Raw genomic sequence first — 17,642 nt, forward strand, 5'->3', positions numbered from 1 at the left:
AAAATGGTTGACTGGTAGAGATCCCTTAAAGGGATAAGCCCTCCTTTGTACAAGTACCTCAAAGTTTGTCAATTGTGTTTTGTTTATTTTCTTCTCTACAATAAAGAGTTTGCATACATACTTGTATAGGTGCTTTATGTGTATGCGGCAAAAACTAGCGTGCTAGGTAGGCAGACAGTATCGCTTTACTCGTAGGCAGCGGCAAGAGGGGTGAAGGATGACTGCGTGGGCGCAGGCGAGGTTGCAGGCGCATTCGGTAGCGCCCACTTTTCCTTTCGGTTACATTCACCGTTCCAGATTACGTCAGCTGCGCAGGTTGTGGGCAGAAACAAGCTAAATGTTTATTAATGAATGAATTTGCGCGGGACTACCGGAAAACACGACTACTCTACATAGTATAAAACAAAGTCACTTTCCGCATCTGTTTATTTGTATATCCACTAACACTTAAACCACGCAACGGATTTTTTCACGAAACGGTTGTAGTTAAAAAATACAATATTTTGCAAAGAAGTCGCTGAAAAATAAAAATAACTTTATTCGGTGTCGCTTTGTAAAAAGGCTGTAAAGAGTGTGAGAAACATTCGAGAGTGCATGGACCGGAGTCACGAGTGCTGCTGAGCTGTTCCACCTCGCGAAGGACAAGTAGAAATATTCTGAGTTTGATGGCCACCTTCAGTAATTGGAGAGGCACCACAAGAAGAAGATTGTTTATGAAGTGACGCTTTAAAAGCTTGCATATTTATTTTTCAAAAATTGAAAACTATTTTAAAACTAATTTGATTATGCATAATAAAATTAATTAATTTTAATATAATTGAATAGATTCATATTCGTAATAATTAATTGTGTTTCACGAAATTAAATCGTGTTTTTTTATATTTTTGCACAGTTGTCATTTTGAGGTTTTCATTTGTTTAGGGGTTTTCAACGTAAATTAAAAAAAAACTTCAATCCTAGAGAATAAAAGGAGGTTTATTCCCGATACGCAAAGATTAAAGTAACATTTTAAGAGCATGAGAAGCTAATGAGAAGTAAAAAAAATATTAAAGAAATCAAAAAACAGACAGCCTTAAAACAAATTTTCAATAAAAACTTAAAATGAAAAACAAGTTTATTAGTCTAGAACTCTGTTAAGTATCAACAGTGGGAGCCGAATTTGAATGGGTCCCGCCCGTCTGCTGAAGTATAAGTTACTAGACAGAGTTCTAGATTACTAGACTTGTTTCTCCTTTTTAACCGACTTCAAAAACGGAGGAGGTTATCAATTCGGTTTTTTTATGTTTGTTACCTCAGAACTCCGTCATTTGTGAGGATTTGATTTTTTTTTCGTTCGTATAGGAATACGAATTAGGTTCCATAAGCAAGCACCAAATCAGGATCTGATGATTGGATCCTAAGGAAATCGAGGGAACTCTTCAATTATTTTAGAGACACCTATGGTAATTTGGATATATTTAGTATTAACTTGTGTATTTGCTTTTGAAAATCATCATTTGGTGAAGTGGAATTGATGATGAGGACCACAGTTGACCATCGGAGTTACTACGAGTACTCAATAACAAGTATTTCACGGGTTGAATTTCAATGAGGGCTATCGTTTTTGTCTCACTAGATGGCGCACTGTTGCGTGAGGTTTTAAGTATGGTTTTGAAAGTCTGTTATTACGGGCGTGGAAACAAAGTTAGATTAAAATCATATTTAATACACCTTAAAACCGTACATATAAATATCGAGCATGCCACAGTGTGCATAGTCCCCGTTTTGTTCGGAAAAAAGGGAGACAAAGCTTTCCGAAAGACAAAACTGTCTCAAAAACACAGACATTCATTGCCCGGAACGCATATTTGCCATAATTAATTACAGATATTGCAAAATATTCACAAAATTATTCTAATTATTCTTATTCTAATAAACCCGCGTAGCTCATCCAAAAACTATGAGATTTGACATTTCGGAGACCTCACGCTACACTAGCGCCTCTAGCGGCGAATTCATTCGCGATAGCCCTCATTACTTTAACACAGTTGCTAAGCAATTTATGCTCATCATAATGCATATGGTGAAATGGAACGGGTGGTGAAGCACCAGGACTCCTCAATAATGAACGTCTCTGCATCCGTCGGGAAAAACAATCTTTCGTAAAAGGTGACCAGCAGTTGACATTAAACTATTGTATCTTAGATTATTTACACTAAAAAGGGTGGAAAAAAGTTATAATAAAAAAATGAACCGACTAAAAAAAACCATGAAAACAATTTTCTACCAGTCTGAAGTCGGTGCCTCAGCACGAGCCGGCAGGAGTGATTGAAGCCCAATAAAATAGTTATAGTATGTAGGTGAGGTAGACGACTATAGATCCACTCCTGCTGGCTGCTGCGTGCAGACTCAATGCGGGGTGGGTTGTTTTGCTAGTTTGATTTTGACTAATTTTGTAATTTTATCGCGATTCGTTTAGTTTTGTTTATGTTAGGAATGTAATTTTTGTAATCTAGATCCGTGGAGGACCCTCGCTCCGAGTCATTTTTGGTGCAAAGGCTGTCCATAGCTATCCAACGTGGAAATGCCGCGAGCGTTATGGGTGTCGGCGGCCGATCGTAAAATCCACCAGATCACGAAATTCCTAGGCATATCACGATGTGCCTGAGAAACAATACGGCAGATCGATTAGAGCAATGTATTCGTCGATATTCCTAGCTCTATACCGGGTACATCGTGATATGCCGAAAAAAAATAAAAAAATTGGCTCGACGAGCGAAGCGAGGAGTGGTTAGTATGAATTATGACCACAACGCACGAGCCGAACGAGCGAAGCGAGCGTGCCGCGGCAGAGGCCGGCGAAGTGCCAGAACCGATATGGCGGTGTTTCATAATATGCCTAGGAATTTCATGATCTGCCTAAACTGGCCAAATCATGAAATGGCGGCGTTTCATGATATGCCTAGGAATTTCATGATCTGCCCAAACGTCACTAGGCAAATCGTTAAACGGTGAGTTTTGAACGATATGGCGGATGTCCCTTAGCCAATTCATGAAATGGCGCCATTTCACGATATGCCTAGGGATTACATGATCTCGCGGATTTAACGATCGGCCGCTGACATGGGCACCTCGAGAATGGCGAGGGGCGAGTTATTTGACTAGGTTATAGTTTTCATAATTTGTGATTTGTAATTTGACTAATGTTTTTTAAATGATTAAATTTATTAGCTAATCGAGATTAATTAATTTGTGATTTGATTTAATATATCATTTAATTTATTTTCTTATTTAATTAAATTTTTATACAAAGTTTTTTTAAGGCAGTCGGTTTTTTTATTTTTTTTAAACGACGAAGTGTTTTGGGTCTGAGCCGGTAATTGAACCCGCATAAATTTCTCAACTTATCGTGCTGAGGGTGCTAAATCCAATTACGTCATAGTCCCCTACCACGATTCGATCGCTTTCGTACGACGATATTACTACCCTCTTAAAAGCAAAAGGTGGCATCAAAAACACACACACACACACAACAGTTTAACTGCACTTAAGCCTGCCTTTCTACTATTCCGTCAAACATAACCTACTTAACTATATATTATGGCATAACACTGATCTTTAGTACCTAACCTAAGTATTAAATGTGCGCATAAGCAGAACAAAGAAAGTTAATAAAACAATAGGAAGGTAACCTATTAGGTGAACAATGTATGTAATGCGATCTTGTATTGCTTTATTTATATACTACTTGTGCTATATTCCTGATCTTATATTTATTACTACAATTTATTATAACTGTGCGTCATATATTTCCTTTTAGATTTTAGGACGCATTTAATTAAAACCGATTCTAACCTAGGTATTTTTCGATGAATTTGGTTTTTGTATTTATTGGTATTTTTTTCATATTTTTATCTACTTAGGATTTATTAAATCAAGTTAGGATACTATAAAATCTGAGTTACTGTGATATCTTAACAATGCGTTATAGCGATGTTCAGTAGGTAGCTTAGATAGGTATATATTTATTTCGTGGATCTCGAAACGCCTTAAGCGATTTCGATGAAATTTTCGGGGTTTTCGCGAGCGAACAATCGATCTAGCCCGGTCTTATGTCTGGGTAAAGTCATGTCTTCAATAGAGATTGCAAACCGGGCCCGGCCATTCTTACCGGGCCCGGTCACCTGACCCGGTAAGTGACATATTTAGTACATTTATGACACGTTTAGTACTTTAAGCTGCGTTATTAGTTTCTTATTTTAATACTATGTTTTCATATAGACACTATAATGAGTAAAGAGAAAGACCTGCTAGTTTAAACTTATAAAATGAATAGTTACTAATACTAATGTTACTTTGTCAGAAGAGACGATGACACCTGGAGGATCCGCAAGAATGCCGAGATTGAGGAGCTGGTGGCTGAGCCTAATATAATCGGCGAATTTAAATCTTACAGGCTTCAGTGGCTCGGCCACTTGCTGAGAATGGGTCTTCGTAAGGTTGGTCGGCCGAAGTATCACTGGGCTGATGCTGTGGAGGCGGATCTGCGACAGCTTCAAGCCGGCAATTTGCGTGAAGCTGCGCAGGATCGGGTTAAGTGGCGTGCTCTAATTTCGGAGGCCAAGACTCATTTTGGATCACTAATCCAAACTAGTTAGTTAGTTAATGTGACTTTTCCGTCCATAAGTAAAAGTAATAAATTCTGTATTAAGTGTGATTTTGAGACTTGAGTGAGACTGATTATTGTGATAAAGCCAGTTTGAAATAAATATTAACCTTGAATCTATGTCTTTTTCCAATAATATATAGAAAATGTTCATAAAATACTTTAAAGGTTTCATCGCTAACACACAACCCGGCCGGGTTGGCGACGAATGCAACCGGGCCCGGCCGGGTTGAGAAACATACCGGGTTGCAATCTCTAGTCTCCAAATTTTTATATATGATTCTGATACTTACCTATTGTGAAATGGTTCTGATAAACTGAGGTTACCTATCTATTTTTTTTTTTGGTAAACTAAACGTAGTGGGCAGATGATGAATGACCGTGTCAAAACGAACAACTTATACATCATCTTCATCATCTCAGCCTATTACACGTCCCACTGCTGAGCACGGGTCTCCTCTCAGAATGTGAGGGCTTGGGCCGTAGTTCTCACGCGGGCCCAATGCGGATTGGGAACTTCACTCACCCCATTGAATTGCTTCGCAGGAAGTGCAGGCTTCCTCACGATGTTTTCCTTCAATAGCTAAGTAAGAGTAAAGCTCGTGGTAAATTTCGATCAACACACGAGGTGCTAACCCACGATCCTCAGTACCACTATCATGAGTTTACAGTGACCGTACTCGATAGCGACGGCGTAAATTATTTGTATGGAGAATTGCACAGCGCCTCTACAAATAATTTACGCCGTCGCTATCGAGTACGGTCACTGTAAACTCATGGTAGTGGTACAGCTTGAGAGTCCATCCACCACGGCTATAATCTAAACATATTCTTTCCTCTGTTTTTCTTCTTTATTTTTTTTACCTTTTTTAAAAAATTCTTCCACTAATAGAAGCTGTTTGAACTACGACATTTTAATATTGAAATAATTAGCAAAACCGAATTGGGCAAGATTAGGTTTCACTTACAGTTTGTTCTGGCTCTATTCCTCAGTCCCAGGGACACATTTAAGACACAATCACAGCACTTTCACAGTTTTTTATGAATAATTTAAAAGAGCGCGCGCCGGCCGGCATACATTTCGAGCTGTCAAATTTTCGAGACTGACTGGTGGCGCCGCCGCGCGGGAGAAAGCGGAAAGTTCATTCAGCCAGTATGTTTTTTAATGTGCAGGAGGTTTTAATGCACATATTACTGATTATATAAGTATATGCCCAATGTAACGTACAGAAGCCTACACTTTCCCTAAATAATATGGGCTTCTTTTATCCCGAAAAAGAAGAAGTTGCAGATAACAGCGAGTAAGGTAAGTAAATATAAAGAATACGAACGGTGCAAAACGGTGAGTAACACTTAGTCATATTTACGTCCTTCTCCAAGGTTGCTTGTGCATTGACCGTCTGTTGCAACTGCAGTTCCTGAACTTTATGGATGCAACATAAACCATTGGGGTCAAGGGGCGCATCTTATTTCAGTCCCTACTAGCAGTTTACCCACGACTCCGTCCACGTAAAACTCAAATCCACATAAAATCCTTCCTCGGGAGTTAAACTGTATGTATACCGAGTTTCATCTAAATCTGTTCGGCGGTTTAGACGTGAAGAGTTAACAAAGAAACAAGCAGACTTACAAACAAATTTCGCATCTGTAATATTACTGGAATCAATTTGTTTTTCTTTATTCTCCCACACTTATATCACCGCCACACTACGCTGACCCGATTCGAACAAAACCAGCAGGGCTACTACGAAACTCGATCGAAACTCGAAGTTCGTGTCGTCCGGTTCCTCTGACACTTATATACTATTTAATACGAGAGCGAGAGGGACGGTACGATACGAACTTCGAGTTTCGTAGAAGCCCTGCAGGGTTCATCCTCAGAACAACACAGTCTAACATCTGCTAGCATGGTAAACGGTCTGAGCATGAACTCTGGATGAGTTGGAAACGCGTCAGCGTAGTGAGGGTGATAGTTGGGTTTGTGTGAAGTGTGTGTTCCTGCAGTGTGGATGTGGAGGAACTGCATGAACACAAATAAATACCCATGTTGCGTAGACGTAGCTATCATTTATAGTGCCCTCCCTATATACAATATACTTAGGGGCTGTTTCACCACCCACTGATTAATTTTATTTGACTGATAAATGTGATGCCGTCTTCGTCTATTCGAACAAAACAAACAGAGACGGCATCACATTTATCCGTCAGATAAATTTTATCAATGGATGGTGAAACACGGGACTAATGTGCGAAATGTACGTACCTACGTACACGTAAGTGATGCGATATTCAAAGGTAGTAGGTTGTACCTAGTTACTTACATTAGTTACATCTATACTTACCAACTTATACAAAATATATAAAAAAGGAACGTGACTGACTGACAAACAATGAGCCAATGTACAGCCTGAACCTACCTACTGGAACTAGAGACTCGATATTAATCATTGGTGCAGTTCTAAAAAAGGATTTTCGGGATTCCAAGGTTAAGGGGACTAATTTTAAAAATAAACCGTGGTTGCTAAGTATAGCTGTATAACATAATGAACTAAACAAGGCTGGAGAGATTTAACTATACACTCATACACTCAGACTATACAGGTAATAGTTGTAGAAGATAACTGCGTTTTTTAAGTCGCTACCTATAGTAGATTACCTACTTACATAAATTCTAAAACGCATAACACTAACACTATACCTACAAGTAATAGTCGCGTAAGATTGCGATAACGTATTTAAGCATAACGACTTCACGATTTCAGCGACATAAAGCCTATATAAATGACGCAATTTCTTTGTTAAGCATATTTTTTACTTACCTGTACATTATCCATGTTGCCATCATACAACGTCCAACGTCCATAAGCCGTCATATTTGCTTTTTTTTTAATCGAGTATATTTTTCACATCACTGGCACAACACAATCACCGTTTTTCGAAATAAAAAATGTTTTTTTTAAGCTTTTTTTTATCACGTTTTCTAAGTGGCCAGTGCTGCACAACTTTAGTGCCAGCAGTTTCCAGTGACACTGCGGCCTCGACAAATAAACTGTTTAGTGCTTGATTAGCGCTGCGTGTGCAAATCACTCGCCGGGGCAACAGCTTGGGCTATTCCCCTTGTAATAATTTTGAAACCAGTGGCAAGTAACTCCTGATCCCGTTGAAACTTTTTGTTACCAGTTGTTACTTTTTTTTAATAGGGCCCTTATCAGAAAAAAACCTTCCACAATTTTTTTATTAAATTATTAACTTTTTAAATTCCTACTACAAACATATGAATTCAAACTTTTTCACTAAGACTACGGACTAATTTCTAAAAACACGCTTATTACATTATACGTAAGGTATTTAATTATCTAAGTAGGTAGGTAAGTGCTTAATTTTTACTACAACTTCAAGTACTTATCATTTTTTTTTTATTTGCTAATTGTTTAGTTTTAGTGCAATTCTCGTCCAACTTTTACCAACAATTCATTCTGGTGCTAGGTAATAGTTATTTGTGCAAATTGAATCCCGAGTAAGCGAAGGATTCTACAATTGAATCACGAGCGATAGCGAGTGATTCTAGGTTAGAATCCTGAGATCAGCGAGGGGTTCAAACACACGAGATGCAAAAAACTTTGACACATACAACTTTCATCTGAGCAGCGAGAACATTGAAATTAAAGGTTAAAATAAAACCTCACATATATTTAGAAGACAAAAAATATCAAAAACTTTAAAATATAATCCGATTGTTAAGAAATAAATAAAGTACTTACCTAATCATATTTAAAACTTTTTCTCAAATTGTAACTCGTAACATCATACTTTTTAATACTGCAAAAAACCTCATCTTTGGGTCATTAAAAGGGTTGAACAATAAACGTATATTTTTTTTTAATAAACCTTTAAATTAAATATGATTTTATTCGGATCTCTATTATTTGAAACATGAATATAAATAGATTACTTGCAAATTCATTCAATTTGACAAATGTTTGATCGAACTTTAAGAGGTAGGCAGGCAGTATACGGAACGATTTTATTTTAAAAAAAAAAACAAGAACAGTGGCTTTCGTACAACGAGGTTGCATACTTTATTAATTAAAAGAGTGGGAAAATTTTAACATTTCGGAAATATTTCGCTGTCATATATAATTGACTAAGTTTTTTAAATTTCACCACGTGTTTATGTTTTTGAATTTGTTCTTATTATAATTAATTCATTATTGACATATTTTTAATGCTAAAGGTCAACACCGTATTTTTTTATTAGGTTGGTAGGTATAATGCTTCTTGCTTAATTAAAAAGTAAAAAAAAAACATAGAAAAAAGTAAAATTGAGCAGGATATTCGTTAATTTATGCTCGTTTTGTTTGCTAATTTATCTTTGTAGTTTTTTAGTTTTTGTTTTGAGAATAGCACCGTACAAGCTTCGAACAATAAGTGCTATACTAAATCTCTTTAGTAATGCACTATATATACTAAATATAACAGACGTTTTGTAATTTTGCGTTTTGTATCCGAACATTTGTTTTTTTTTAGGCCTGCAGAACTTAGTATCAATTTGATCCTATCTCTCGCTTTTATCATATTGAAGTGAAAGCGACAGATCAAAGTCAAATTTAGAATTTGGAATTCAGTGAGTGGACCCGGCACTATCCTCAGCATTAAAAAAAAAATTAAAGATTTTTCATAGCAAAACCTGCCTGTTTGAGCTGCTGAAGTGAAAAGTAATTTTGCGGGTGTTAACAAATGGATAAAATAAGCCTCCTTTGGGCAGTCAGGTAAAAATAGTTGTGGTGACACTGGGAATAGACCCAAACTCGGCCTGCCGCAGATTGAAACTCATTGCGCGCCTCAATTCATTGATCTGATTGAGTCAAACGATATTATTATGGTCGCTCGTTGAATACCACTGATTTGTCGTTTGACGCATTTGGCTATTCCTATACAAGTTTACAATACATTCAAGCCCTGAATACAACGCTAGGAGCAAGTGGCTGTGAGAGCCAAACTTGCATAGTTGCACGTAGCTGAGAATATGAGACGCTGATATTGCAATTTAATAAGGTCATATACACAGAACTACGAGGAATAGAAAGGCATCATCAAATATATAATATAAGGATCATGTATATTTCCTTCTAGAATCTCGTCACTTTTCCACCCTTCTTCGAATCCCTTCTTGCTATTAATGGGCACACGTTTTTTTTAGGGTTCCTTAGTCCAATGAACCCTTATTTTTTAACCCCCGGCGCAAAAAGAGGGGTGTTATAAGTTTGACCGATATGTGTGTCTGTGTGTCTGCTGTGGCACCGTAGCTCTTAGACGGGTGGACCGATTTGAATGCGGTTTTTTTTTTAATTTTGTTTGTACAATTAAGGTCGCTTTCTAAAAAAAATTATTGAATTATCTCTTGAAAAAAATAGAAAAAAATCAGTTAAAAAATTTCAAAAAAATAAAAAAGTACGTGCGAGATAGCGACAATTTCCAAATTTACAGATTTTATGTACAATTTAATGGTGTTTAACATTTTTTTTTTTCAATAGCTTAATCGGGATTAACAGTTTGAAAAATGGAATTTGTGACATCCCATAACACTTTCTCTTCATACAAGCAAAACCAAGTTGACAATAAATGAAGTATATTTTGAACGCTATCTTAACGAATTTGAATTTAGAATGTGACGTTTTGCACTATAAATTGCTTTTGTGGGTATATATACGGCTACGGGGTACGCATTTTTTGTAGAGACTGTACTAATTATAAACCAGTTAAACGGCAGTATATAATTGCTACGAATGCTGCCTAATCACAAACGATTGCTTAGTTTAAAGTAAATACACTAATTAAGTAATGACAAAACTTACATTTTCCGCTAAGGAGTAACGACTTTCTTCTTCGAAATACTCTGTCACGGATCTTCGTAGTTGTAGACAAATATAATCATAAGCGAGAATATACAACGAATTCGCCTGGTATTTTTTGGAAAAAAGTTTTTTCAAAGCTTCATAAAATATTTATTCAATGAAGGAACCGACATCTCGCAATCGTTAACGCTCATTATAAAATTCGTGCCATTCTACCATTCCCGCCTTTTTTTTTTTTTTTAATTGTCTTAATGCCGTAAGCCCTAGCCGCATACAGCTACGGATTTTAAGGTCCGCACTCAGTAAAATAAGTCGCGTTTCAAATTCAAAATGCGTTGGGAATATAACTTCATAGTGTAATACGTAGAAGTTATTTTGTTTGAAAATAATGTATGGGATGTCACAAATTCAAGTTTTTCACACTGTTGATCCCGATTTTAGTTATTAAAAAAATGTATGTAACTGTCGCAATTCCGCACGTACTTTTTTTATTTTATTTTTAAAGTTGTTAACTTGATTTTTTTCAAGAGATAATTCAATAATTTTTTTTTAGAAAGCGACCTTAATTGTATTTACAACATATCCAAATTACAAAGAAATCGGGTTAGTACTTTGGCTAAAATAAAATATATATTTTAATATGCGGTTTTTTTTTAAACCTGACGGATTTGAGGCTTAATTTTTGGTGAAAGCACTACATATGTAAAGGTTAATAACCCAGTAAAAGGTAATTATTTTTTTCGCTAAGGGCAGTTTCGCCATGCTTACCCGGCTATTACCCTTTAATAGATTTCATTAAAAATTCTACATATATACAATATATACATACAATTCTACATGTATATATAAAGAGGAGTGAAAGTTGAAAAAACGTTAGGTATATTTGAAGATATAATTCTAAAACTTCGTGAAAATGTTATTAAACATTTAAAATTAAAAGGGACATGGAAACATTGTGAATGACTCTTGAACAGAACTAAAAGAATACGTGTTTCGCCATTTTTAAAATTTTCAGCCCTAAGGAGGCTATAAGGTTGGTGGAAATTCGTATAAGAAAAACCTAATGTTTTAAGTTAGGATTGTGAAACTTAGGAAAACATTAAATAATGAAATATGAATAAATTCAAAATAATTATTTACTGCTGATTGAAGTATCTTAAAGAGCATTCACGTCACTACAGCCAACGCCATTCAGTCCAAAGTCAGTCAGTCAGTCAGCCAGTCGTCAGTCAAGTGTCAGTTACAACATTTGTTTACCAGATTGCTTAATTCCATTGAATTCGAATATACATTGCGGTGCTAGATTGACCGCTACAACCTCGTTGGCTTTACGGCCTCGCAATGTAATGCAACTTGCACGATTTTACTTGCAAGTCTAAACTCGGCTTAACACTTACAACAAAAAGAGTAGAAAGCAAGATATAAGTAAACTAAAGTCCGTTTAAGCTAGGAAACAAAACGCATGTAGTTGCGTCTAATGTTTATTTGAGAGAAAATGCTTGTTACAAATCATTAAACATAACCAAAATCAATAGAGTGGTGTAAAAAGTAATTCCGAAACTCATTAATGCTGTCACTTGTAGCACACAAGAACAGAACCATTTTAGTTATTAGAATTGTGATAGATTATACATCGACTTTCGTTATTTGATAATCTATATAATAAAATAAAACGCGACGATTCACACCAATTGACCTAATCCCAAAGTGAGCAAAGCTTGTTATGGGTAGGTAAGCTACTAAACATAATTGAAGGCAATAATGACCAACCAAGACCTAAGAACTGAGAACAAAACTTCCCATTTTTTCAACTTATACATATTATCTTGAACATGAAACTATAAGTTGGGGCAAGCGCGCCAGCAGGGGGTAAACGCGCCTACCATTAAAATATCGAAAAGTACATAAGCACTAATAACGACGTCTTACAACTACGCACCTAAGACCTGACCTAAGACCTGTAAGATGTCGTTAGTAGTGCAATATCAATACTTTTCGATATTTTAATGGTTAACTCCTGACGGCGCGCTTGCCCCGACATACCTTAATACTATAATATTTATACCGTGAGACTCGTTGAATGGACGATGAAAATGCAGGTAGTTGTGCGCCAGTGTTTGTTTCGTCGGGCAGTCGCGCGAACAGAGCGGTGGCTCGCAGTACGCGTGTTGCGGCAGCCGCTGAGTTGCGTGCTTCTATGAAGAAGGGCTACGAATTCGCCCGAAACATGTCGAGCTAAACTCGATTTAAGACGTGTGTTATCCGTTACAATATCATTTAATATCATATGATATCTGCCCATACCGGGGATCGAACCCGGGACCTAGCTTTGTAGTCCGGTTCTCTAACCAATAGACTATTTGGTCATCAAAAATAATATTTTACAAAAGAACTAAACAGACTATAGATATTTAATCAATCAATATTTTTCTTTGCTTTTGTATCATGCCTGACTTTGGAAAGATCTATCAGAGCGCATCGATCGCGCGTTCACCGAATTTGTTTTCATTTTCAAACATATTTAATGACATTTCCACTCATTGGTTATATTTATATGGCTGGGCCTTGTTTCTTAAAGCTAACAAGTCTAACAATATTTGTCTACTATTATCAGGCCAATATACCTTCAGAAACTGGGCCCAGAAGTAACATACACTACAAACTAATATGGCGGGTACATCTTATCGGTTGCTACGGCGGCTCAGGCGCATGTCTCGCTCGATTTCGTATTGACGGTGGTCTGCGCGCTCCAAGAAGTCTTGCTTGTCCAGATAACTGAAAAATAAAAATTAAACATCGCATAAATCAATCACGCCAAAGATGCGGCCCGCATATGGCCCAACGAGAATTTTCTTGCAGTCCAAACCATTTTTTGCAATGGCAAAAAAATGGTTTGATTGCCAGCCTTATGGGCACCCTGCCCAATTGTAGCGATCTTGGAGATATTTTAGGTTTATAGGTTTAGAATAAGTTAATTTTAGTTAAATTTTCTTCATTTTTTATTCTTTGTTTTTTTGTTATGACTAATAATGTATTTCTTATTTATTGTATATCTTGTATGTTAATAAATAATTTTCATACATACCCATTCTTTCCTTTATTGTGATTTTGGACTTCATCAGCAATGTCTTGTTCCTTTTTGTATGTCTCCCAATCAAGTTTGGATTTCTCCAGGGTGGACAGTTGGTTTTTCTTGTTAAGTTGGCCAAGAACGTCTTTTAAACCGGATGTACGCCCTCGTGACAATGGTGGTACAGGTTTGCTTCCTGAAAAGAATTGTTCACAATTTTATTTTTTCTATTTTAACAAGTATGGCAGGGAGTCATTCTTAGCTTCCAAGAGAGAAACGCGCAGACCAAATTTTATTTTAAATTCTAGAGTGAAAAAAAATATCTATAACCTTGGGTAATGAATAACCATGGGCTAGCACTTAACTCAAGAGTTATTTACATGTTATACAGGCGTGATTGTGGCCAAACGCAAGCCTACACTGTATAAAATAAAAATACTCAGGTCCATGTAAATCCGTCAAAGTAATGTCAAAAAGTATGGAACTGTCTACCCTAACCAAGATTTAACAATGAAAATTTTTAAATGTGGCCCATGCAAGTGACCCTTAGAAAACAGTTTGTAGTAAGTATCATTGTGAATTATTTAACCTTTTAGAGAATCTATATCTGTGCCTATTCAAAGTAGGTAATAATTTATAGATTTTAATAAATAATTACCTGTTGCGATGGTTTCTGCAGTTTTGATTTTCTCTTTTATAATATTGTTCTCTACAACAATAGTTTCACCCGCAAATTCGAATATTCTCTTCTCCCTAGCCTTGCCATCATCATTGTTAGTTTTAGTTGGTATTTTGGGTTTTTCTACTAGCTTTACAGTTTGAGCAACAGTGGGAGTTTCTTTAGGAGCTGCTTTAGGTTTAGTATCTGTGCCATCTAAAAACATGGCCCACAGATCGTCTTCTCTTTTCTTACTTTCTTCTGGATCGAGTTTAGGTTCAGGTTCTTTAGGCTCTGGTTCAGGTGTTGGTTCTTTTATGCTATTTCTAGTCCTTCGTTTTTTTGTACCATCTTTATCTTGAACTGCTTTTCGTTTTTTAGTTTTGTGTTCTTGTTCCTTTTCAAATTGTAAATCAGTTTCCTCATCAGCTGAATCCTCTTCAGACAACTGTTCAGGTTCCCCTGGCACAAATTCTTCATCACTCTCACTATCAGACGACATCTGAAACCACAATAGTTCTATATTAAATAATATAATTTATTTATTTTGCAGTAAGTATTAAATTCAAATATTTGTATAATATTTACCTCTACTGGTTACAAAAAAAACTGTCAAGTGAATCAATAAAATAAAACTATTACAGTTGCATAAAATTATTTATTTTAAACACAGAAGTTTATACAGGGTTTTTCTTATTTCTGTTCCTATTCTTAACATTAGAAACTTCATAAAAGTTGCTTCCAGTTTTGGTACGACGTTGCGCTCTTTCAAATGCACGCCGTTCCTTTGCTGTCATCTTCTTCTTCTTGATATTAGCATCCTCTGGTCCTGCTTTGCGTTTCTTGCCCTGCTTTGCTACTTCTTCAACTGTAAATGAACCACTGGCTGCTTCTAGTTTCCTTCGCCTCATCTCCTTAACAGTTTCAGGCTTATGGGTCAAGTAATCTTCAACATCACTGCATTCATTTTCATCATTGCTATAAAAATCACTTATGTCAGAGGACTCATTACCATCGTCGTTTTGCGCGTCATCTCCCTCTTGAGATTCTTCTTCATTATCACTTTTATCATCTACATCCTTCAATTCATCTGGTAGAGTAACAGCATTCAGTGGTTTCACATCACCATCATTGTCGAATTTTAATCCCACTCGAATTTTAGCAAAATCTTGTGCTATTATTAAATTATTTACACTTATAAGTGGCTGTTCTTTTTCAAATTCTTCATCCTTTGCTGTGTTTGTAACTTCTCCTGTAGATGTTTCTTCTGGTTCCTGTTGCTCAACTATGGTTTTCTTCTCTTTCTGCTCATCTTCCTTGGGCTGTTTTGAAAGAGGAACTTCAAATCCTTCAGGAGCAACATAAAAAGGTAGTTTTCCCCTTTGCCAATCATTAAGCACCATCCTTGCAACTTGATTGATATCAGGCTCCCCTTTCTTCAACAGTTTCCCTGTCCTTGCAGCCATCTTTTCCAAAAATTCAGTTGCTGTCTCCCAGCCATCAATTTTATATGTCTTCACCAAATATTCTTTTCTTACTCTCTTGATGACTTCATCAATATAGTCTTCTGGGTTTTGTACTAGTTCTACTCTTACTACTCCTTTCAGCACTTTCTCCGTGTCTGTTTCAGCTGATGGATAAACAACTCCAGGGCAATCAATCAGAAATATCCTCTTCATTAGAGTTATGTACTGCCAAACTTTAGTCTCACCAGCTATAGGTGCCACTTTACATACTTTTTTGGACCTCAAAGTGTTAATGACTGATGATTTTCCAACATTAGGATATCCAATCAGCCCAACACTTATTTGCTTCTTGTCAATGTGTAATTTTCCAAATTGCCGCAGCAGATTAATAAGAGATCCTTTCCCAAATGGATGTGTGAGAGATGAATGAAAGGCAACAGTAGGATATTCAGCACTAAGAATAGCTACCCACCTCTGTGTCACCCAGTTGGGCACTAAATCAACCTTATTTAGAACAAAAATCAAATGTTTGTGTGCTTTTTCTTTTTTTAGGAAATTCTCAACAAATGGGCTTCTGGTCCCCATGGGGTCTCGAGCATCCAGCACCTGCAGTAGTACATCAGATGAATCAATTACTTTATAAAGCTCATTCCAAATCCTTTTACTCATACCAGCTCCAAACACCCAATCTCTCTGTCCTTCTTTGACTCCTGAATCTTCCCGAACCCTGTCTATGTCTTTATTCTCATCATATTTGTCTGTGTTTTCTTCAACAGCCTTTGACAGTGAACCCAAGTCACCAAACTTTAAATTTACTCGTTTTCGTTGTTTTTTTGGTCCAAATGTTTTGTCGAAGCCCTCAGTGTCAAGTAAGTGCACTCTGGCTTGCTTGGCCTTTTCATTGAGTAATGTTATTGGCAAATTGGTAGGTTTCATAACAACTTGATATGGATTCTTGACAACAGCCCCAAATTCATCTTGGAACTTTTGAAGGGCATTTTGTGAGATCACACGAGAGTTACCGAACCACTTTTGATTAGGTTCAACGCGAGCTCGGGTTCCCGAAGGCAACCAACCTTGAAAAGGTGCTGGAGTTATAATTTTACCAGTTTTATCTCTTTTAGCTTTAAAGTTACGGTACATCTGCAGCCGTTTAATGGTTCCTTTGGTCCGGGGATTGCCGACACCTTTTAATCCCTCGGTTGGACGATCTGGATTCATGGAGTGCCCCGACTTGTTGAAACCCTGCTTCCGGGGAGCCCCGGTAGCAGAACGCACTTTCCCCATAATGAAAACTTTGTTTGCACACTTTTTAAATAGACTAACACTTTATTCTCAATAAATATCACGAGGTTAACCAAATAGGTTATGAAGAAATCACCACCGCAATGTTTCGATTCGATTGGACTTCGACTATAAAGTTGCCAACTTCACGTCAATGGAATGTCATGTTTTGATAAACTATCTTATCTAAATGGAGGAAAACAAAGACTTACCCTGAATTAAATTACGGTCAAGCACTTATTTCCTGAAATTAGGTACTTTTTTTCTGTTTTGTTGCATAAAATCAATAAGAGTGAAAATATCCACCACTGTAAAATCCTGCTCGGTCAGTTCACTCACTTAGCTTCACTTCACTCACTTGTCAGTTTGCTTTGCTTGCTGCTAGCTTCACTGGGAAACAATAATGTACAGCTCGGAATGTAAGTGCAATAATATACGACTTGATAATCCGAAGCATTTTTGCTTTCGATTATCATGCCGTCCGTATATTATCATAGTCGCGCATTATCAGGGCCTACAAAATATTGCGCGCGTAATGCAATAATTTTAGCGTACATTAACTACACAGCACTACCTACACAACTACACGCTTCACTTAGTATGAAGATAAGGTGTTGTCACAACAGATTTGAACAGATAATCTGTAAAACCCTGTGTTATGCCC

The 17,642-nt window shown here is 36.8% G+C and overlaps 3 protein-coding genes across 4 annotated transcripts in view; all 3 read right to left on the minus strand.

The window, feature by feature from the left end:
• Nucleotides 1-7,653, minus strand: part of p130CAS (Serine_rich_CAS and FAT-like_CAS_C domain-containing protein p130CAS) — a 120,200-nt gene extending 112,547 nt beyond the window's left edge. Inside the window, exon 1 of one of the 2 annotated variants that reach the window (XM_074090943.1) lies at nucleotides 7,465-7,653. In XM_074090943.1, coding sequence (XP_073947044.1) covers nucleotides 7,465-7,518 — 54 coding nt within the window. In that variant the 5' untranslated portion in view covers nucleotides 7,519-7,653. The remainder of the gene's footprint in view (nucleotides 1-7,464) is intronic. The other variant, XM_074090947.1, reaches the window with a different exon arrangement.
• Nucleotides 7,654-11,967: 4,314 nt separating this feature from the next.
• Yeti (yeti) lies at nucleotides 11,968-17,633 on the minus strand. The gene is made up of 4 exons (XM_074090951.1): nucleotides 17,191-17,633; nucleotides 14,229-14,730; nucleotides 13,586-13,766; nucleotides 11,968-13,275 (listed from the first exon to the last, which is right to left on the minus strand). The coding sequence occupies exons 2-4, from the start codon at nucleotides 14,728-14,730 to the stop codon at nucleotides 13,182-13,184; spliced, it is 777 nt and encodes a 258-aa protein (XP_073947052.1). The 5' UTR covers nucleotides 17,191-17,633; the 3' UTR covers nucleotides 11,968-13,181.
• Nucleotides 14,867-17,124, minus strand: LOC141430309 (uncharacterized). The gene has a single exon (XM_074090950.1). The coding sequence runs from the start codon at nucleotides 16,979-16,981 to the stop codon at nucleotides 14,906-14,908; it is 2,076 nt and encodes a 691-aa protein (XP_073947051.1). The 5' UTR covers nucleotides 16,982-17,124; the 3' UTR covers nucleotides 14,867-14,905.
• Nucleotides 17,634-17,642: the final 9 nt, after the last annotated feature.

Source organism: Choristoneura fumiferana, chromosome 8 (assembly GCF_025370935.1).
Source record: "Choristoneura fumiferana chromosome 8, NRCan_CFum_1, whole genome shotgun sequence".
In the NCBI taxonomy this organism is placed as follows: Eukaryota; Metazoa; Arthropoda; class Insecta; order Lepidoptera; family Tortricidae; genus Choristoneura; species Choristoneura fumiferana.